Consider the following 21,566-nt stretch of genomic DNA (forward strand, 5'->3'; position numbering starts at 1 on the left):
AGGAGAGTCTGAGGATCATCGTTCCTCTGGAGGACATTGACACTCAGGAGAAGAGGACCGTCAGCTTCTCCTGTAAGGTCAACCGGCCTAACGCCACGCTGACGTGGATGAAGGCTGGAGAAGAGATCACCTTCACCAAACGAGTTGCCTACAGGGTTGACAAGGACAAGCACACACTGACAATCAAGGACTGTACGCTGGCGGACGAGGGGGAGTACACGGCAGTGGCCGGAGACAGCAGATCCACTGCCGAGCTGATCATCAGTGAGGCGCCCACGGATTTCTCCACTCACCTGAAGGACCAGACCATCACCGAGTTTGACGACGCAGAGTTCATCTGCAAGTTGACCAAAGAGAAAGCTGATGTCAAGTGGTACAGGAATGGACGCGAGATCAGAGAAGGACCACGGTACGTCCCATCAAAACAATCAATGCCCCCAAATTGTCCATAGATCAGGGTATAAAGGTCCAGGTCCTGGTTTTACTGTAATCTCATTTAATGCGGCGTACAATCAACTGGTAAGCTCATTTCAGGCACCAAAACAATTCTTCCAAATGGGGAAGGTGAAATTTGGAGGCGTGAACTCCAGAAAAGGATTTATCTTATTGTGCACCAATCAGAGTTAAGCTACGTTTGAACAAGACTGTTACAAAGACACAACGTCCAGAAGAAGCAAAGTTCAGATCTTTAAATTCTTAATAAATTGGTGAAGTGGGAAAGAGTGAGGCAAAAAACGAGAATATCCTCTCTGTGGACCAATCAGGTTCATTCAAATCCACCGGGACGCTTCTCTTGGCGGTTCAGACAGTTCTGCTGGAGACGATGCAACACTCTTCATCAGTCCATTTTCTCTTCATCAATCGTGTGTAGCTGAACCCGGGCAGACGCTGATGAAGACGTTCCTGGGGGGGTTGGGGGGGGCTGAATCGCAGTTGAAAAGTTGCGGAAATGCTTCTGCTCATGTGTTGCCAATGACGACGGAAGTGTAAAGTGAGAAGGTCGTCTGCTAGCTGCAAATAGATTCGATAACTTCTCCTTTCGCGGCTTCGTTTATCATTTTGGCCGGTATTTTCAGAATCGCTGCTTTATTTTTTCATTTGCCGTGTTTACAGATTTCCCCGTACTACTTTCCACAGTACGCCGTACTGCCCCAAGGTTCGATTTCCCCGTACTACTTTCCACAGTACGCCGTACTGCCCCAAGGTTCGATTACCCCGTACTACTTTCCACAGTATGCTGTACTGCCCCAAGGTTCGATTACCCCGTACTACTTTCCACAGTACGCCGTACTGCCCCAAGGTTCGATTTCCCCATACAGAAATACGGGGGAAAGCGTATTGGTTGACACGTATGCGATATATCGTCAATCATCGTAGCATGAGTGGCAAATAAATCTGAACTAATGATTTCAATATTAATTTCATGAAACAGTTTACCTGTAGCAAAATATACTCGATACATTTTCCAAGTTTATAAAAATTCACAATCCCATACGGGGGTGTCTGAGCATAGAGCGGACCCCCTTCTCTTGTTCTTGTCAGAAGATAAGTCTGTTGTCTGGATCCAGGTAAAAAAGAAATTGCATTGCATACAATATTTTGAAAAGAACCCCTAAATGTTGATGTCAACAGCCACGTTAGTAAGCAAGACATGCTAACATTTCATTTGACATTTTTCTTCACAGATACACGTTTGGAAAAGATGGGAAGATCTGCACCTTGTGTATCAAAGAGTGTAGACCTTATGACGAGTGTGAATACGCTTGTGGTGTCGAGGACAAGAGATCCAGAGCCAGGCTCTTTGTTGAGGGTGAGTCTCCATGAACTGCTTGGTGAAGGGGTTCCTGCTCTGTACCGGCGTCGATGCCTTCTTTTGAATCTCTGCAGAGATCCCAGTGGAGATTGTCCGACCACCACAGGATGTGTTTGAACCTCCGGGCTCAGACGTTGTGTTCGAAGTGGAGCTCAACAAGGACAGGGTGGAGGTGAAGTGGCTGAGGAACAACATGCCTGTGGTTCAGGGAGATAAACATCAGATGATGAGTGAGGGCAAAGTACACAGACTACAGGTGTGTGAAATCAGACCTCGAGACCAAGGAGAGTACAGAATCATTGCCAAAGACAAAGACGCCAAGGCAAAGCTGGAGTTGGCAGGTGAGGGGCTCAAGTAATCATGTTAAGTGAGTAATCTGTTGAAAGCTTCTTCCTGGACTAAAGCCGTCGTTCGCCTCCAGCCATCCCTCAGATAAAGACGACAGACCAGAGCTATGTCACAGATGCCGGGAAGCCCATCGTCATGGCCGTCCCCTACAGCGCCTACCCACAGGCCGAGGCCGACTGGCTGTACAACAACCTGAGTCTGCCCAGAGAAAGCATCCACACATCTGCTGACCGCACAGAATACCGTCTGAAGGACCCGCTGAAGTCCGACGAGGGCCGTTACAAGGTTGTCATCAAGAACAAACACGGAGAGGGAGAAGCCTTCATCAACCTGGAAGTCATCGGTGAGTTTAATCAGCTGACTTATGATTGTACAGGAAGACTGACCAGCAAAGGATCAAGGAAAGGAACAAAAGCAACAATGTGACTTTCTCTCCTAGATATCCCAGGACCTGTGAAGAACCTCCAGGTGGTTGACACAGCTGATGGTGAAGTCAGCCTGGTGTGGGAGGAACCTGAGAGCGATGGCGGCAGTAAGGTGACAGGCTATGTGGTAGAGAGACGTGACGTGAAGCGTAAGACATGGACATTGGCCACTGACCATGCTGAGAGTCCCGAGTACACGGTGTCTGGTCTCCAGAAGGATGCCATGTACCTGTTCAGAGTCTGTGCAAGAAACCACGTTGGTAGTGGACCCAACGTAGAGACGGACAAACCTGTCCAGGCCAAGAACAAGTTTGGTGAGATTGAACTTCATTTTTTTCAGAGTTGGAATGTTAAAAGATGGTCAGTAAATAACGATGCTGTTGACAGGATTCACAAGTGGAGGGACATCCTTTGTTGCTTCAGAGCGACTGAAAACTGTGCTGAGTTTCAGGCAGTGGTATAAAGTAAAATGTGTCCTACGTAGTAGTAGTAGTAGTAGTAGTATTGACCCCTGCATTACACCATCATAAAATATTTGGGCGCCCCAGTCCGGTTTGTCATTTGTTCATTTGATTGTTGATTTGAACTTGGTACTGTCAGGTTACTCACATGTGTTTATTTTTCTAGATGTTCCTGATGCGCCCCTGAATGTGATCGTTGGAAATGTCTCCAAGTTTGGTTGTACCGTCTCCTGGGAGCCTCCCCCATCTGATGGAGGTTCTCCCATCACCTCTTACATCGTAGAGCTGCGTGACAGGACGTCTGTGAAGTGGTCGCCTGTCCTGGTGACCAAAGCTGATGAACTCAGTGCTGTTATCAATGACGTCATCGAAAACAAAGAGTACATCTTTCGAGTCAAAGCAGAGAACAAGGCTGGTGTTGGCAAGCCTAGCGCTGCCTCGCAGTCAATCAAGATCATGGACCCAATCGGTGAGTCCAGCCCGGAGAGAGACAACTTCAGCAGTCTCACTTCCAAGAAGGGAAACGTTGACATGCACTAGCATTCAAAGGTCTGGGGTCACCCAGGTCAGGTCCATTGCTTCTCTAAGCCGCTAACCGTGTTCAGCGGTGCTAACATGATCTGTTAGAACCCTGGAGTGACCGCTAGACACTGATGCAGATGTTGCACCAAGAACCACATATCTGCACTGGAGCAGTCGTGTACCACATTCGCAATGTCGAGATGGTATTTCTGAGTAGTTTAAAGTTATCTTCATTGAAAAACAGTGCTTTTCTTTCAAAAATAAGGGAATTTCTAAGTGACCCCAAATTTTTGAATGGTAGTGTACAAAAAGTAAAATCTGTAAATACCCATAGATTAGATTAGAGTAGATTAGGGTCCCCGTAGGGGGAATATTAGATCAAGACACCATCACAGACAAACAAACATGACAACGTGTGACAGTGAACAAACAAAGACGAAGCAATAGCAGACAGGCAGGCGGCCGTACACCCGATACCAGAAGACAAACCTGGAGGCACCAGCATCAAGGCTAAACCCCATCATGTCCTCCATCGATAAGTTGTGTTTCTGTCTCCTGTAGAACCCCCAAGTCCCCCTCTGAATCTGGTCTGGAGTGGGCAGGACAAGAGTTCTGTACAGCTCACTTGGGAGACTCCCTTGAGCAATGGAGGCAGTGTGATAACCGGTTACATCATTGAACGGTGTGAGGACGGCGCCGACAAGTGGCTCCGCTGCAATGCCCGCCTCTGCCCTGACCTGTCCTATAAGGTACTGCTGGGACACCTTCCCATCTCAGCGGGGTGTGCTCTGGCTGTGGACCGTAATTAGCACATCAGGCTACACCTCTGAACTTGTTAGCGCAACAGGCTAATATGATACAACATGAGGCTGAAAGCCTTCAAGTCATTAGTGAGGCTACATCTTGTGAGTCTATTGGTTAACGCTTTAGAAATGTTACATATATTTCTTCTGTCCTGCACTGGAGAGAAGCCTTTAGATGCTTTAAGGTCAGCAGATCCTTCAACTTCCTAATGGTCACAGTGGATTTGATGGTGCATGCTCCAGTTTGCAATTCATTATCAGTTGTTGGCTTCAAGTCGTTTCTCTGCTGCCTCCAGTAATAACTCTCAAAGTAAAAACGAAAAAAGAATTACGATTATTGTAATGGTTAATAAGCGTGTGATTGACAGGAACCAATAGAGACAAACTTCATATTTTGTCATCATACGAAATGGATTTCTGTTAAAATTCTATTTATTTTGACTTTAACTTCAGGTATCTAGTTTGAAATTCGGAACCAAGTACAATTACAGAGTGCTGGCTGAGAATGCTGCTGGAGTCTCTGAGCCATCGAGCGTCGTTGGACCGCTTCTGGCTGATGACCCTCACGGTGAGATCTCTTTAGCGTGTTTAATATGTTTGCTGGTTCGATAGAGAGGAAATGGCACTAACATGGTTGCCCCTGCATCTTTCTCTCATACCCAGTTGCACCAACAATGGACCTCAGTGCTTTCAAAGACGGCTTGGAAGTGATTGTCCCTCAGCCTCTCACCATCAGAGTCCCTATCACAGGTTACCCAACCCCTGTTGCCAAGTGGACCTTTGGAGAGAAGGAGCTGCCCACCGGCGATGAACGGGTCACCCTGGTGACCAAGTCCACATTCACAGAACTAACTGTCACACCAAGTGTCCGACCAGACAAAGGCACATACACCCTGCAGTTGGAGAACGATGTCACATCTGTCTCAGGAGAGATCAAAGTCAATGTCATAGGTGTGACAGGAAGCACTGCTTCTGATCCAGAACACAACCGAGCTCTCCTCAGAAACAGTTTAGAGAACCTGTTCTGGCTTGTTAAAATACTTCTGTTTCTTCCAGCGGCCCCCAGCGCTCCAAAGGACTTCAAGGTTATGGAGGTGACGAGGAGACATGTCCACTTGAGCTGGGATGCTCCGGAGCATGACGGAGGAAGTCCTCTGACTGGCTATCAGGTGGAGAAACGGGATGTGACCCGTAAGACCTGGATAAAGGTACATAATCAGTTGCTCCTCTCACGCTTTTCTTTTCACATTGTCAATCAGGTTTGGAAATGTCCCAACAGATGTGACTGGGTGTATCTAGATCTTCCCTCAAGTCCAATTAAAACATTTAACCTCTGTGCCTACCTGCCTTGTCCACCAGGTGGTCACAGGTATCCAGGATCAGGAGTTCACCGTCACCGACGTAGTCGAGGGGAAGGAATATCTCTTCCGAGTCACTGCCTGCAACAAGTGTGGCCCAGGAGAGCCGGCCTACATTGACGAGCCCGTCAACGTCTCGTCTCCTGCAAGTGAGTCAGATGAATAAAAAAGGTCTTCAGGTGATACTCGTGGTTCACCTTTTATCAGGACAGAGTCATTTTTATAAGGACAGTTTTTTTGCCATCAACTGAAGAAACGCTGCACACACCCTAACCCTCACCTGAAGAAACGCTGCACACACCCTAACCCTCACCTGAAGAAACGCTGCACACACCCTAATCCTAACCCTCACCTGAAGAAACGCTGCACACACCCTAATCCTAACCCTCACCTGAAGAAACGCTGCACACACCCTAATCCTAACGCTCACCTGAAGAAACGCTGCACACACCCTAACGCTCACCTGAAGAAACGCTGCACACACCCTAATCCTACCGCTCACCTGAAGAAACGCTGCACACACCCTAATCCTAACCCTCACCTGAAGAAACGCTGCACACACCCTAACCCTAACGCTCACCTGAAGAAACGCTGCACACACCCTAATCCTAACGCTCACCTGAAGAAACGCTGCACACACCCTAATCCTAACCCTCACCTGAAGAAACGCTGCACACACCCTAATCCTAACGCTCACCTGAAGAAACGCTGCACACACCCTAATCCTAACCCTCACCTGAAGAAACGCTGCACACACCCTAATCCTAACCCTCACCTGAAGAAATGCTGCACACACCCTAATCCTAACCCTCACCTGAAGAAACGCTGCACACACCCTAACGCTCACCTGAAGAAATGCTGCACACACCCTAATCCTAACGCTCACCTGAAGAAACGCTGCACACACCCTAACCCTAACGCTCACCTGAAGAAACGCTGCACACACCCTAATCCTAACCCTCACCTGAAGAAACGCTGCACACACCCTAATCCTAACGCTCACCTGAAGAAACGCTGCACACACCCTAATCCTAACCCTCACCTGAAGAAACGCTGCACACACCCTAATCCTAACCCTCACCTGAAGAAATGCTGCACACACCCTAATCCTAACCCTCACCTGAAGAAACGCTGCACACACCCTAACGCTCACCTGAAGAAATGCTGCACACACCCTAATCCTAACCCTCACCTGAAGAAACGCTGCACACACCCTAACCCTCACCTGAAGAAACGCTGCACACACCCTAATCCTAACGCTCACCTGAAGAAACGCTGCACACACCCTAACCCTAACGCTCACCTGAAGAAACGCTGCACACACCCTAACCCTAACGCTCACCTGAAGAAATGCTGCACACACCCTAACGCTCACCTGAAGAAACGCTGCACACACCCTAACCCTAACGCTCACCTGAAGAAACGCTGCACACACCCTAACCCTAACGCTCACCTGAAGAAACGCTGCACACACCCTAATCCTAACGCTCACCTGAAGAAACGCTGCACACACCCTAATCCTAACCCTCACCTGAAGAAACGCTGCACACACCCTAACGCTCACCTGAAGAAACGCTGCACACACCCTAACCCTAACGCTCACCTGAAGAAACGCTGCACACACCCTAACCCTAACGCTCACCTGAAGAAACGCTGCACACACCCTAATCCTAACCCTCACCTGAAGAAACGCTGCACACACCCTAATCCTAACCCTCACCTGAAGAAACGCTGCACACACCCTAACGCTCACCTGAAGAAATGCTGCACACACCCTAACCCTAACGCTCACCTGAAGAAACGCTGCACACACCCTAACCCTAACGCTCACCTGAAGAAACGCTGCACACACCCTAACCCTAACGCTCACCTGAAGAAACGCTGCACACACCCTAACGCTCACCTGAAGAAACGCTGCACACACCCTAATCCTAACGCTCACCTGAAGAAACGCTGCACACACCCTAACCCTAACCAGGGGGACAGAAACGGAGATAGTCATCACGACTCTCTCCGGATCAAACCCCCCCCCCCACCCCCTCTTGTCCACCAACGTTGCACATATTAAGTGTCTTTGTAATTTATTGTAATTTATTGTAATTTATGTAATCTATTGCCATTCGTTGTCATTTTGCATCAGTGGTGTAATTTATTTTATTTTTATTTTTCTAATGTTACGTTGCATCAATTGAGTAATTTAATATTAGTTTTATTTTTATTTGTATTGTTAATTGTGGATGATTTATGTACGAAGGACTTTCAACGGAAACAAGACCGCAAGAAATGCTCCTCTTAGACAGGATGTGTGACTGTACTTGTACTGTAATACATGCTACTGTGTGACTGTACTTGTACTCTAACATTCTATCTCATAAATATATTCTTCATCATCAACCCTTTGCTACATAGACATACATATATATGTTTTTATTTTTGCACTTTCAGGGCTAAAACTTGTATCTATTAATTGGAAAAGAGTGAGGTATTTTTCTGAACACTTCTTGTGAACGTTTTGACCTCTGTACTTTTGTCTCCCTCCAGCAATCCCCGACCCTCCAGAAAACCTGAGATGGAGAGACAAGTCAGCTAGCGGTATCTTCCTGACTTGGGAGCCCCCGAAGTACGACGGTGGTTCTGGTATCCGTGGTTACAATATAGACCGCTGCCAGAGAGGAGCTGATAAATGGGAGCCTTGTGGGGACCTCGTGCCTGAGCTAAAGTTTCAGGTGACTGGTCTTATCGAGGGCCAGTGGTATTCCTACAGAGTCCGAGCCCTGAACCGACTCGGCGCCAGCCTGTCCTGTAAGGCCACCGACGAGATCCAGGCCGTTGATCCCAAAGGTAGCCAAAAATGATTTAATTGTGTGAATTCTCTTACGTGGAGGAGGTACTACATAGACCACAATTCACCAACATTTTAATCTAACTCCTAAATCAGAACAAATAAACCAGAAACTCCTTTTTGACGAGATTTGGTTCACGAGACTGACGAAACTCCTTTTAAATGGTTCATTGTTTAATTGCATTCTCAACACCAACAGAAGCGCTATATGTTGCTATAGTAACATCAGTTCTGTACAATGTTTACTACAAAAGGGTGACATTTGTTCATAAGTTTCTATTTATTTAACCCGAACTGGTCAGAAAGGCTCGCCAACCTTTCTCAATAATTAATAAAACGGTACCGGTCCGCAAGGCATTCCCACACAGAATAAGAACTCATTTATATAATTTATGTTGTATCGATTATTAGAGTCTAAAAGTTTTATTTTGAAAAACTAACGGGTTTTCTCCAATGTAACGTTTGCCATTGTAGCAGCCGTAAACTCGAGAAAATGAGTACAGAACAAGCGTCTTTTAGAGCTTCAAAGGGGAAATGCCAACTTAGGAGGAAGAAGAGGAGCTGACAACCTCCAAGAAAAAGAAAGACAAAACCAGGAGTCAGACTTAAAACACGGGTTTATCTACAGGTGACTCGGCACCAAGTCCGCTCTGCCTTAAAGAGGTAATGAAGCCTTCAAAACTGCTTGAACACAGAGACCGAGAACCCTGGAATAAAATACAAGAACCCTGGAAAAAAAGACAAAAGACATAAGACATATAAGTTACGGGAGTCGATAGGAACGCCTCCTTTAAGTATTCTTAATAGAACTTAATAAAACATGATAGGCTAGTCTGCCAAGAGCGCAAGTGCCGGTCACGATCAGGTACAAATAAATAAATAAATGTTTTGCCTATCCGCGGGTCATCCTGAATCACCTCGTGGGCCCGGTATGTCGACCCCTGCTCTAAGATGACTTCTAACAGCAGAAATAACATCCTGCTTCAAGCCTTCCGGTCGCCTCAGATGATTGGCTGATGGCCAGGTCGCTCTTGTATTGTTTTTCATGCTACACTTCTTGGTTAAATAAAGGTCACATTTTAAGGTTCAACTGGTCTGAAAGTACATGTTTTTGAACTTTTCTGGTTTCTTCTGGCGATGCAGAACCTCCAATGATACAGCTGGATGTCAAGCTACTGGCCGGTCTGACGGCCAAAGCTGGCAGCAAGATTGAACTCCCGGCTGAGGTGATGGGTAAGCCTGAACCCCAGGTGAAATGGACCAAAGCTGACCTGGTCCTCAAACCTGATGACAGAGTGTCCATCGACACAAAGCCAGGACACTCCACCATCACCATCACCAAGACCAAGAGAAGTGACAGCTCCACCTATATCATAGAAGCCACCAACAGCAGTGGCCGTGCAACAGCAACCGTTGACGTCAACATCCTTGGTAAGACCTGGACAGAAAGAATTACAAATCTGTACGTCTTGGTTTCTGACAAATTTGAGTTTGAATTGTTCTCCGACACAGATATACCCGGTCCCCCGGCTGCCTTTGACATCTCTGAGATTACCAACGAGTCATGCTTCCTGGCCTGGAACCCTCCACGTGATGATGGCGGCTCCAGAGTTACCAACTATATTGTAGAGCGCCGAGCTGCTGACAGTGGGATCTGGCACCGCTTGTCCTCCACCATCAAGCAGACCACTTACAAAGCTGTAGGCTTGGTCAGATTCAAGGAGTACATCTTCCGAGTGTTTGCTGAAAACCAGTTTGGCATTGGCCCAGGAGCTGATCACCTATCCATCATTGCCAGATACCCCTTTGGTTAGTCTTTGGATGAAATGTCATTTCCTTAGTGTTTGGCAAATAAAATCGTTTTCCAGAAGATTAATGCAAAATCCATTTTATAACCTGGTGATTCTTGTCCTCAGACACTCCTGGAGCTCCCTACAAGCTGGAGGCTTCAGATATCGCCAAGGACTCGGCGACTTTGTCCTGGTATGAGCCTGATGAGGATGGAGGAAGTCCCATCACTGGATACTGGGTTGAGAGATATGAGCCGGATCACGACAAGTGGATCAGATGCAACAAGCAGCCCATTAAAGACACCAACTACAGGTGATTTCCACAGCGGGAGGTTGGAATCAGCGTTGTGTTTGTCTGCTGGTTCTAAATGTGCTGACGTGTTTCCCTGTGCAGAGTCAAAGGTCTTCCTACCAGGAAGAAATACAAGTTCAGGGTCCTGGCTGAAAATCTTGCTGGAACTGGAAAACCCAGCAAGGAGACAGAACCAATTCTAATCAAAGATCCGATTGGTACAAAAGCTATTATTTCCTTCTAACCCTTTGCTTCGCTGAATATTACAGTCAGAAGTCTTTCCATTTATAAAAACTGTGACCTACCTCTTCCAGATCCGCCATGGCCTCCTGGTAAGCCCACGGTGAAGGATGTGGCTAAGACTTCCTGCTTCCTGATGTGGACCAAACCGGAGCATGACGGTGGAGCGAAGATCGATGGCTATGTCATTGAGATGCTGAAGAGCGGTACCACGGACTGGATCCGCGTGGCAGAGAACATTAATATCCTGGAGCACTTCCTCAAGGGCCTGATGGAGAAGCAGGAGTACTCGTTCAGGGTGCGAGCTGTTAACATGGCCGGCGAGAGCGAGCCCAGTGAACCCAGCGAGCCAGTGCTCTGCAAACAGAGACTCAGTGAGTGGAGCTGCTGTGATGGGTCAGGAAGAAACACAGTTCTGAGGAATCATAGATGTACACTTCTGACTCATCATCATCCACATTTATCATGTTGACATGAACACGCAGTCAAAGCTGCTCAGCTGCTGCTAGCGATGCTAATCTGGAATCAGAACCAGAAGGTGTTTATTGTCACTGAGGGTTCACAGACTAGGAATGTTTCTCGGTGAAGTCGTGCCACATGTAACAGTAATGACTCAGATACAAAAAACATACGAGTACAGACACGTCACAAAACAGCAGCATCAGGAGCTAACAGACATACACTTCCTGCTCAGGGAGGAGCACCAGAACCTCCAACCAACGGTCTCATCAGCTCCCATTTTAACCTGGAGCTGATGAGAAATGCAGACAGCAGTTATCTGTCTCGCTGTAGTGTTCATGTCACAGGATACAGATGGTGTACTTGTACTACAAAAGAGTTCATTAATGAGTAAATGAATACTGCTTCTGTCAGTCTGACTGTCTCGACGAGTCAGTAACATCAGCCACGTTTCCCCATCGCTCTTCCAGTTTGATCAAACGCATGATGAATATGCTGGTTCTGACCGTAGCGTTTCACTAGCACAACCTGTGGCTTGATCTCCTCAGACCCCCCTTCAGCTCCTCGCTGGCTGGACGTCGTCAACATCAGCAGAAACAGCGCTGACCTGAAGTGGACCGCTCCCGAGCGTGACGGCGGCTCACCGATTACTAATTACGTGGTGGAGAAGCGTGATGCCAGACGAAAAGGCTGGCAGGCGGTGGACACCACGGTTAAAGAACTGAAGTACACCGTGACACCGCTCAATGAAGGCTCGCTCTACGTGTTCCGTGTCGCCGCAGAGAACGCCGCGGGCATCGGGCTGTTCTGTGAGCTGCCTGACTCTGTGCTGGCAAAAGACACGTTCAGTAGGTTTCAGACATAATCAGCTGTAACGTGAGAGAAACGCTGCTTTGGGGTAATTAGGGCATCGTGTGTTGCAGCTACTCCCGGTCCTCCGTACGCCCTTGCTGTGAAGGCTGTAACAAATAGATATGTGGATCTGCAGTGGGAGGCACCGAAGAATGATGGAGGAAGACCCATCCTCAAGTAGGTTTTCACTGTTGCATGCTTTTTCTAGAGCAAGACTGTAAAGCGTTTTATGTGAGCTGTCACGATGCGTAATCCTTTTGGCTTTCCATTGTGACATCATCTTTCTATTCTGAACAAGAGTGAGGGGACTTCTTGAAACGCGTTTTAGACACTGCAAACGAGCTTGTATGGATCAGACAGGCCCATGAAGTCTTTGTGGATCAGACAGGCCCAATAAGTCTTTATGGATCATACAGGCCCATGAAGTCTTTATGGATCATACAGGCCCACAAAGTCTTTATGGATCATACAGGCCCATGAAGTCTTTATGGATCATACAGGCCCATGAAGTCTTTATGGATCATACAGGCCCACAAAGTCTTTATGGATCATACAGGCCCATGAAGTCTTTATGGATCATACAGGCCCATGAAGTCTTTATGGATCATACAGGCCCACAAAGTCTTTATGGATCATACAGGCCCATGAAGTCTTTATGGATCATACAGGCCCATGAAGTCTTTATGGATCATACAGGCCCACAAAGTCTTTATGGATCAGACTGGCCCATGAAGTCTTTGTGGATCATACAGGCCCATGAAGTCTTTGTGGATCAGACTGGCCCATGAAGTCTTTGTGGATCATACAGGCCCATAAGTCTTTGTGGATCATACAGGCCCATGAAGTCTTTATGGATCAGACTGGCCCATGAAGTCTTTGTGGATCATACAGGCCCATGAAGTCTTTATGGATCAGACTGGCCCATGAAGTCTTTGTGGATCATACAGGCCCAATAAGTCTTTATGGATAATACAGGCCCAATAAGTCTTTATGGATCATACAGGCCCAATAAGTCTTTATGGATCATACAGGCCCACAAAGTCTGTATGGATCAGACAGGCCCAATAAGTCTTTGTGGATCATACAGGCCCATGAAGTCTTTATGGATCAGACTGGCCCATGAAGTCTTTGTGGATCAGACAGGCCCATGAAGTCTTTATGGATCATACAGGCCCATGAAGTCTTTATGGATCAGACTGGCCCATGAAGTCTTTGTGGATCATACAGGCCCAATAAGTCTTTATGGATCATACAGGCCCAAGAAGTCTTTGTCTCAGTCATTAACCTCGGAGAGCTCGGAGCTCTTGTTAAGAAGTAAAATAAATCGCCTCCTGTGAACATGTCCTCGTACTACTGGTAGCCCTTTGGTAAACTTCTTGGCCTGAAGACCATTCACTTTTCTGTCCTTAAGGTACTCCATTGAGAAGAAGGAGAAACTCGGAACCCGCTGGGTGAAATGTGGTAAGACTTCAGGCCCAGACTGTAAGTACAGAGTGACTGATGTCATCGAGGGAACAGATGTTCAGTTCCAGGTGTGTGCTGAGAATGAGGCCGGCATTGGTCACCCCAGCGAACCCACAGAGCTCTTTACCATCGAAGACCCGACAGGTTTGTGTGGTAACAAGTAAGTCATAAAACAAGCGGAAGGCGTTTGTAACTTCTTGCATCCTGTCCCGTTCAGCCGTCCCATCGCCGCCCGTTGAGCTGCATGTTACTGGAGCCGGCCGGGACTTCCTTTCCATTGCCTGGAAACCTCCACAAAGAGATGGCGGCTGCCCCATTTCTGGCTACCACATCGAGATGTGTGAAGCAGGGACAGAAAAATGGATGAGGGTCAACTCTCGCCCAGTGAAGGAGCTGAAGTACAGTGTGGAAGAGGGCGTGGTCCCTGAGAAGGAGTACATCCTGAGAGTCAGGGCCATCAACGCCGTTGGAGTCAGCGAGCCCTCTGATATCTCTGAGAACGTCTTCGCCAATGAGTCCGACTGTGAGAATGTCTCCTCGGCTTGATCTTGACCGGTTTCCTGAACAAACGAGTGAGTGAGTTTGTGTTTTGCTGTGTTTTCAGGTAACCCGACACTGGACTTCCAGACTCTGGATCTGGTTGTTGTAGAAACAGAGAAACTGCACATCCCAGTTCCCTTCAGAGCAGTCCCTTCACCCAGAATTACCTGGCACAAAGATGGCAAGGAACTGAAGGCTGAAGAACGCCTCAGCTTCAGGTCAGTAAAGTTCACAATTAAGCGTCAAAATATTAATTCAGAAACTACAGACCTAATACAGAAGATATTAGTCAGTATTCATTGCTTACAAGACGCCATCAGTTTGTTGGGCCGAGTAATATGATTCGTCCTACTGGACAGGCAGAGCGTTGCACACACTGTGGTTCGGCACGGATGAACCTGCGTGGGTCCCACCGTGCCATACTCGTACCCTGATCCTCTAGTCTAAAACATTTGTCATCGTCACCACGATGCAATTCACTTTCTCCAACTTTTCAAAACTCAAACTACTGCTAACTCCGGCTACTTGGCTAGCCGTAAGAGCCGTTGTCATGGATACAGTCATGAGAAGATGAGTGCTGATTGAAGCATCAGGATTAAAGTCCTCTTCATGCTCTTTGAAGCGGTTGAATGTATGGTGCTGATGGGTTTTTGTTCAATAGGAAGGACTATACTTCCTGTCACCTTGAGATTGACAGCAGCCTTCACACAGATGCTGGACAATACAAGGTGACTCTGGAGAACAAACTTGGAGCTGCCAGCGCCACCATCAACGTCAAAGTTATCGGTAATATTTTCACGTTTTCACATTGACAACGATTCCCTGACCTCCGAGCCATGAGCCATGATTTAACTTGTCTCCTTCGTTTTAGGGCTTCCTGGCCCATGTAAGGACATCCTGGCATCTGAGATCACAAAGAGCTCCTGTAAAGTGTCTTGGGATCCTCCAGACTATGATGGTGGCAGCCCGATCATCCACTATGTCCTTCAGGTAAGTGACGGCAACGCCATTTGATTCCTGAGCTCTGTGCCTTAGACTCTTCTCATCAAGCTTGAACGGCTGCACTTTTGAGCGTTGAATATGCAAATACTAAAAGGTTTATGACTTGCGTAGCGGCGTGAGGCTGGCAGGAGAACTTATGTCAACATGATGTCTGGCGAGAAGAAAGTGAGCTGGACCGTGAAAGACCTCATCCCAAATGGAGAGTACTACTTCAGAGTCCAGCCTGTCAACAAAATTGGAGGAGGAGAGTTCATTGAACTTCGAAATCCGGTTATTGCTGAGGACCAGAAACGTAAGGAAAAATTAAACAAACAAGAACAAATAAAAGGTTCAAGGATATCATCATGAAATTACTGCTCGCTGGACAAGTTATTGTTGGAGATAAGCTTCTTGTCATCTCCTGTTGGGTGCCTGTACTGAATTCCAGGTATCATACCAGATCAGCTGTAGGCACCCTGCTATAAATAATAAAGACGTGTTTGGTGTGTGTCCATCTGAAATCTGTCGCTTGTCCCAGATGCTCCCGACCCACCAGTAGATGTGGAGACTCATAACCCAACATCGAGCACCATCACCCTGACCTGGAAGCCTCCTATGTATGATGGCGGCTGCAAGATCATGGGCTACATCCTAGAGAAGCAGCAGAAGGGCACAGAGAAGTGGGGGCGATGCAATGACTTCCTGGTTCCCGTCTTGTCCTATACTGTCCGAGGACTGACGGAGGGCAAGCACTACACCTTCAGAGTCAAAGCAGAAAACGCTGCTGGGGTTAGCGAGCCATCACGCAGTACGCCGTTGGTCAAGGTCTCGGAAGCCACTGGTGAGGTCCACTTCCTGAAAGTACAGTTTTACTATTTAAGGAGCTAAATTAACTTCAAAAACAGCAGAACAAAGTAATTACTGTGGAGTTCCTGTTCATGTTCCTTCCATTTCAGATCATCCAAAGGTTTTCCTGAGTGGCAGCTTGCAGTCGGGTCTCAGTGTAAAGCGAGGCTGCGAGATCTGCCTCGATGCCAACGTCTCCGGCTCACCGTATCCGGAGATCACCTGGTACTGGAACAAGCAGGTGATCCGTCCTGAGCCGCTCCGGAAGAGGCCCGAGAAACCCCTGAAGAAGAAAGTGGAAAAGAAGGAGGCAGAGAAGATGGAAGGAGAGGACAAAAAGAAAGAAGAGAAGGAGGAGAAGAAGGAAGAGGAGACAGCAGAGCCGGAGGAGGAAGACACCGACTACCCGACAATAAATGAGCGTCTGTCCATTGACAACCATTCCAGGGGCGTGTCCTCCGCTGTGATCAGAGGCTCGCAGCGCGCCGACCATGGCGTCTACACGGTAAAGGTGGAGAACGACCACGGCACCGCGTCAGCAACCTGTGAGGTCAACGTGCTCGGTGAGAAGACCATTGATTATTCAGATCTATACAGAAACGGTTAAAAAAGAGATTTGACTTTAAAAAAGGTTTTTATAAAAATATATTATTCACATTTTATTATGTCAGTGTTCTCTAAAGGTTTTGGAAATACATCTGAAAAATTCCAAATAACATTAAATCATCTTATTAAAATTTTACTGACGTAAAGCATGAATGATATGATGGAATCTAAACAGTCCAACCAGCACATCAATAAAAGACTTCAAGTGGATCTATCATCCATCTATCCATCCTCTATCTATCATCCATCTATCAATCATCTATCTATCTATCTGCAGACACTCCTGGACCTCCGGTGAACTTCCGGTTCGAGGAGGTGAGGAACAACTCTGTGGTTTGTAAGTGGGACCCTCCTCTGGATGATGGTGGCAGCGAGATTCTCAACTACATTTTGGAAAAGAAGGACAACTCCAAACTGGAGATTGGCTGGAGTTGTGTCACCTCGACACTAAGAGGGTGTCGCTACCTGGTGACCAAACTCATCGAGAAGAAGGAGTACATCTTCAGAGTCATGGCGGAGAACAAGTATGGTGCTGGTCCACATTGCGTCTCCAAACAATTGATGGCCAAGAATCCTTTTGGTATGATTTTTACGCTTCGTGTCCGTGAGCTTTGCTTAAAGACATGACTTCCATTCTTTCCTCCCTGGCAGCCATGTTGAACTGCTTCCCTATAACATTTATCCCTCTGGGATCAATAAAGTATTCTGATCTGACCTGATGCATCTTTCCCCCCATGTGGAGACCCAATCTGGCTGTCATCACTGGCAGAAATTACTCACTTCCTGTTTGCCACACCTGTATATGTATGCAAATTAGCATGACTGCAGGTGTGATGGAGGAGGAAAGAATTCATAATTATGTATTGGTTTAATCGAATTCATTTTAGCTCAACATGCTTGTTAACATATATTGAATTAAATTGATCATTAGCCTAGCTTAGCAAAAACAAAAAGGTTTTGCCTTTCAGAACCCCCCGAGGCCCCCGACAAGCCGGAGATTGAAGATATTGCAGCTAATAGCATGCTGGTCACCTGGAAAGAGCCCAACAACAATGGCAGCCCTATCTTAGGATACTGGGTGGAGCGTCGTGAGGTTAATAGTTCGCACTGGGCACGTGTCAACAGGTAAGAAACTACGGCGCGTTCTTCTGCACGACTCGTAAAGGTCGCCATTGAAACCAGTTTTGATGGTTTCATGAATGCCCTGTCCTGGTCTTCAGGAACATCGTCCCAGACACCAAGCTGAACGTTGAAGGTCTGCTGGAGGGACTCACATACATCTTCAGGGTGGCAGCTGAGAACCAGGCCGGCCCCGGAAAGTTCAGCATCCCATCTGACCCAAAGACGGCTCGGGCCCAGATCTGTATGAAACGGTTCTAAGCGCTGAGTCTGCTTTGATCGTCATTCATATTTACATAATGACAACATGGAGGAAAATATTTGTTGTGGTTGGCCGTCTCCATTGGGGTTTTCTTTGTGACTCTTCAGTACCTCCTGGACCTCCAGTTGTCCGAGTGGCGGAGACAAGCGACTACTCCATCGATGTTGAGTGGGACCCACCAGCTGACAATGGTGGAGGAGACATTCTGGGATACCATGTGGACAAGGTCAGACATTTCAGTTGGACGGTCATGTGGTCTGAAAAAAAGACTTTCCCCTGTCTTTGTGAAGGTCTTCCACGGTCTTGATTACAATTTTGTTCCGTGGTGCTCCTCAGGCCATGGCTGGTACTAAAGACTGGTCCAGGTCTACGGAACGTCCTTGGAAGAACCGTGCCTTCACTGTCTTTGGAGTACGTGAAGGCGCCAAGTACCAGGTCAGAGTCAGCGCCTGCAACGCAGCCGGAGAGGGAACACCGGGATTCACAGATTCTGTGATTGTCAGGAATCCTGCAGGTCAGCGATGAAACAAAGATTTGGGACTAAAAGTCACCGATATCAGGTGTTGTCGATAGACATCTGATACCTTTTTGCTGTCGTTGACATCATCAACAGAGAAGCCAGTCATTGAAATGGATCTGTCCATAAAGAGTGGCGTAGTTATCAGAGCTGGAGAGACGCTCCGTGTACCTGCCACAGTCACAGGTAAACCGTACCCGACCATCACCTGGACTAAAGATGATGCTAAACCCGATAAGGAGCGTGTGGAGATCCTCACTGAGGGCGATGACAGCGTTGCTGTTGTCACGAACGCTCAAAGGAAGGACTGTGGTAAATACCACATCTCTGCTTGCAACCCCAGTGGGATCAAAGGCGCTTCGGCCAGAGTGGAGGTCATGGGTGAGTCATGGTGGAATGTGATGCTGCATGAGTTCAATGTCACAATTTAACACTGCTCTTTTATCTTCAGATGTCCCTGGCCTCGTCACCGACTTGAAACCCGTTGTTGTCACTCGCAAGATGATTTTCCTAAACTGGGACAATCCTGTGGACGACGGAGGCAGCGACCTGACCGGATTCCTCGTGGAGCGAAGAGATCTCAAGAGGCACACCTGGAGGCAGCCCGTTGAAACGATCTCATCCAAGTGCGAATGCGTGGGCATCGTGGAGGGACAGGAATACATGTTCCGGGTCATGGCAAAGAACAAGTATGGCATTGGCCCACCGGTCGAGCTGGGCCCCCTCAAGGCTGTGGACCCACAGGGTGAGTCCTAAAAAGCATTCCTCGGCTGTGGAAGGAACAGACAAAGACTTGGAAGAGTCGTGGCAGGAGAAATGATCTGGCTCGATTCTTTGTGATCCTGCAGGCCCACCATCGTACCCAGAGAAGTTCCGTTACACTGAGCGCACCAAAGACTCCCTCACACTGACCTGGAAGCCCCCACGCAATGATGGCGGTAGTCCTGTCATTGGCTATTTCGTAGAGAAGAAGAGGCAGGACCAGCAGGCCTTTGAGCCCTGCAACACAGAGCCCTGTCCGAACTTGACCATGACTGTGGAGGGCCTGGAAGATGCCTGGATGTATGAGTTCAGGATCAAATGTGCTAACCTGATTGGAGAGAGCGAGCCATCCATCCCCCTCACTGTTGTCATACAGGATGATGAAGGTAAGCCTGGGTGCTTCAAATGGTCTGGCAAACACACAACCCAGTTTCATACCCCTGCGGGAGTGGACATCGGAAATTGAACCCATTCCTCTGCGATGAGGTCTATCCCATGCACATCATAGGGCCCCTCACGATTTTATTATGTTTGCATAATGATAATAAAGTATCTTGAATCTTGAATCTTGAATCTGAAGGTGTGCACCTCATATCTGCTTCCGTCAGTTTACTCATTTGTAGCATTTAGGCACATTTGAACTCTGCTGCTTGTCATGCCAGCTCACGTTCGCAATGGCAGAAGCTTTGGGCCATCCACACCAGCACACATGGAACATTTCCGGTAGCAGGTGCACATCTGCATCCTTGAAACTACGTTTCTAGTCATGTTAAAGAATGAGACGTAAATATCATGAGAGGGAAACCATTATGTCCATTGCTTTTGGATCGGTGTTTGTGGGTGTGTGCTGATGTATTTTTTGGTTCCTATCACCTCAGTGGCTCCTGAGGTCCACATGCTGACCCAGTTCAAGAGGGACTCCCTCACTGTGAGGAAGGGTGAGCCTGTTGAGATTCCTGCCGACGTTCTTGGTCTCCCTATCCCAAAGATTGAGTGGTCCAAAGATGATGTGGTGATTGGCAAGCCCACTGAAACTTTGCTCATGAAGACGGAGGTGACGGGCAGGATGAACTGCAGGACCAAGCTCTGGATCCCAGCAGCCAGCAGGGGGGACTGTGGTAGCTACACGGTGTCTGCCTCCAACAACATGGGCTCAGCAAAGCACACCATCCATGTCATGGTGCTGGGTGAGTCGAGGCGCCGCCAACACAGAATCAGGACTCCCTCCAGGGTACTATGTGTGTTTTACTGTCCCCCTCAGACCGGCCACTCCCGCCCAGGAAGCTGACGGTGTCCAACATCAGAGCAGAGTCCTGCTACCTCCACTGGGATGCGCCGCTCGATAATGGCGGTAGCGAGCTGACAAACTACGTTGTGGAGAAGATGGAGCTAAAAACAAAGGAGCCAGAGCTGGAGGAGGCGCAGGAAATGCCTGAGCCCCAGTGGGTGGAGGTTACCAACTGCATCATTGACAGGAAATATGGGGTATGTTCTGACATCATGGCTACTGATGATGAGCCCAGAGAGACATGAACGCTGCTCACCATGTGATGAAGTAACTACCCCCAGGTTGTCGTTCTTCTACCCTGCACCGTGCTATCATAGCTAGAAGATTCCTCTCGCCCCATTTCAAATTTAAAAACTCAAACGACCACATAAAGGCATTAAAAAATTAGATGACTAATAGCAATAATTTCCATCAATCAAGAGAGTCTTTGTTGCACTGGAGCCAAGGTTCAGGCCAATCCAGGACACTGTCACTGCTCAGAGACCAGATTCAGATTCAGAATACTTTATCAATCCCAAAGGGAAATTCCTGCATATGCGACTTCACGATAGGCCTTTAAATACCTTCTTGACTGGAATGCTGGCTTTGCCTCCCTTTCCTGCAGGTGTGGAACCTTGAGAACAACAAAGCCTACTTGTTCCGGGTCAGAGCTGAGAATCGCTATGGAAGATCTGACCCCTGTTCAACGGAGGAAGTCCATATAACAGATCCATTTGGTCTTCCTGGACCACCAGAAAAACCAACCATCACAGAGTACTCCAAGGCCTCCATGACCCTCACCTGGGAACCCCCCAGTGACAATGGCGGCTCAAGGATTCTTGGCTACTGGCTAGAGAAGAGGGAAAGGGGTACTGACTACTGGGCCAGAGTCAACAAGATGCCAGTAACCAAGAGTGGCATGAAAGGTTGGGAGTACCAAGTGAGTAGGTGGCGTTAGAATAAATTTATTCAAAGCATTGGAACTGGATTTTAAATC

General features: G+C 47.7%; 1 protein-coding gene across 1 annotated transcript in view; it reads left to right on the forward strand.

Annotated features, from left to right (window-relative positions):
- Positions 1–21,566, forward strand: part of ttn.2 (titin, tandem duplicate 2) — a 212,351-nt gene that overhangs the window by 118,973 nt on the left and 71,812 nt on the right. The window contains exons 122-159 of the mRNA XM_068746792.1: positions 1–409; positions 1,686–1,810; positions 1,888–2,154; positions 2,235–2,504; positions 2,601–2,900; positions 3,214–3,516; positions 4,131–4,318; positions 4,826–4,940; positions 5,036–5,323; positions 5,429–5,580; positions 5,732–5,879; positions 8,272–8,571; positions 9,716–10,003; positions 10,085–10,381; positions 10,489–10,675; positions 10,757–10,872; positions 10,969–11,268; positions 11,902–12,201; positions 12,277–12,382; positions 13,617–13,813; positions 13,887–14,192; positions 14,274–14,427; positions 14,871–14,995; positions 15,081–15,199; positions 15,323–15,503; positions 15,729–16,031; positions 16,147–16,599; positions 16,920–17,222; positions 17,611–17,767; positions 17,863–18,005; positions 18,131–18,249; positions 18,360–18,537; positions 18,637–18,921; positions 18,992–19,285; positions 19,389–19,688; positions 20,181–20,489; positions 20,564–20,787; positions 21,195–21,509. Of these exons, the coding sequence (XP_068602893.1) occupies positions 1–409; positions 1,686–1,810; positions 1,888–2,154; positions 2,235–2,504; positions 2,601–2,900; positions 3,214–3,516; positions 4,131–4,318; positions 4,826–4,940; positions 5,036–5,323; positions 5,429–5,580; positions 5,732–5,879; positions 8,272–8,571; positions 9,716–10,003; positions 10,085–10,381; positions 10,489–10,675; positions 10,757–10,872; positions 10,969–11,268; positions 11,902–12,201; positions 12,277–12,382; positions 13,617–13,813; positions 13,887–14,192; positions 14,274–14,427; positions 14,871–14,995; positions 15,081–15,199; positions 15,323–15,503; positions 15,729–16,031; positions 16,147–16,599; positions 16,920–17,222; positions 17,611–17,767; positions 17,863–18,005; positions 18,131–18,249; positions 18,360–18,537; positions 18,637–18,921; positions 18,992–19,285; positions 19,389–19,688; positions 20,181–20,489; positions 20,564–20,787; positions 21,195–21,509 (8,924 nt within the window). The remainder of the gene's footprint in view (positions 410–1,685; positions 1,811–1,887; positions 2,155–2,234; positions 2,505–2,600; positions 2,901–3,213; positions 3,517–4,130; positions 4,319–4,825; positions 4,941–5,035; positions 5,324–5,428; positions 5,581–5,731; positions 5,880–8,271; positions 8,572–9,715; positions 10,004–10,084; positions 10,382–10,488; positions 10,676–10,756; positions 10,873–10,968; positions 11,269–11,901; positions 12,202–12,276; positions 12,383–13,616; positions 13,814–13,886; positions 14,193–14,273; positions 14,428–14,870; positions 14,996–15,080; positions 15,200–15,322; positions 15,504–15,728; positions 16,032–16,146; positions 16,600–16,919; positions 17,223–17,610; positions 17,768–17,862; positions 18,006–18,130; positions 18,250–18,359; positions 18,538–18,636; positions 18,922–18,991; positions 19,286–19,388; positions 19,689–20,180; positions 20,490–20,563; positions 20,788–21,194; positions 21,510–21,566) is intronic.

The sequence above is a fragment of the Brachionichthys hirsutus genome, chromosome 12, assembly GCF_040956055.1.
Source record: "Brachionichthys hirsutus isolate HB-005 chromosome 12, CSIRO-AGI_Bhir_v1, whole genome shotgun sequence".
Taxonomy (NCBI): domain Eukaryota; kingdom Metazoa; phylum Chordata; class Actinopteri; order Lophiiformes; family Brachionichthyidae; genus Brachionichthys; species Brachionichthys hirsutus.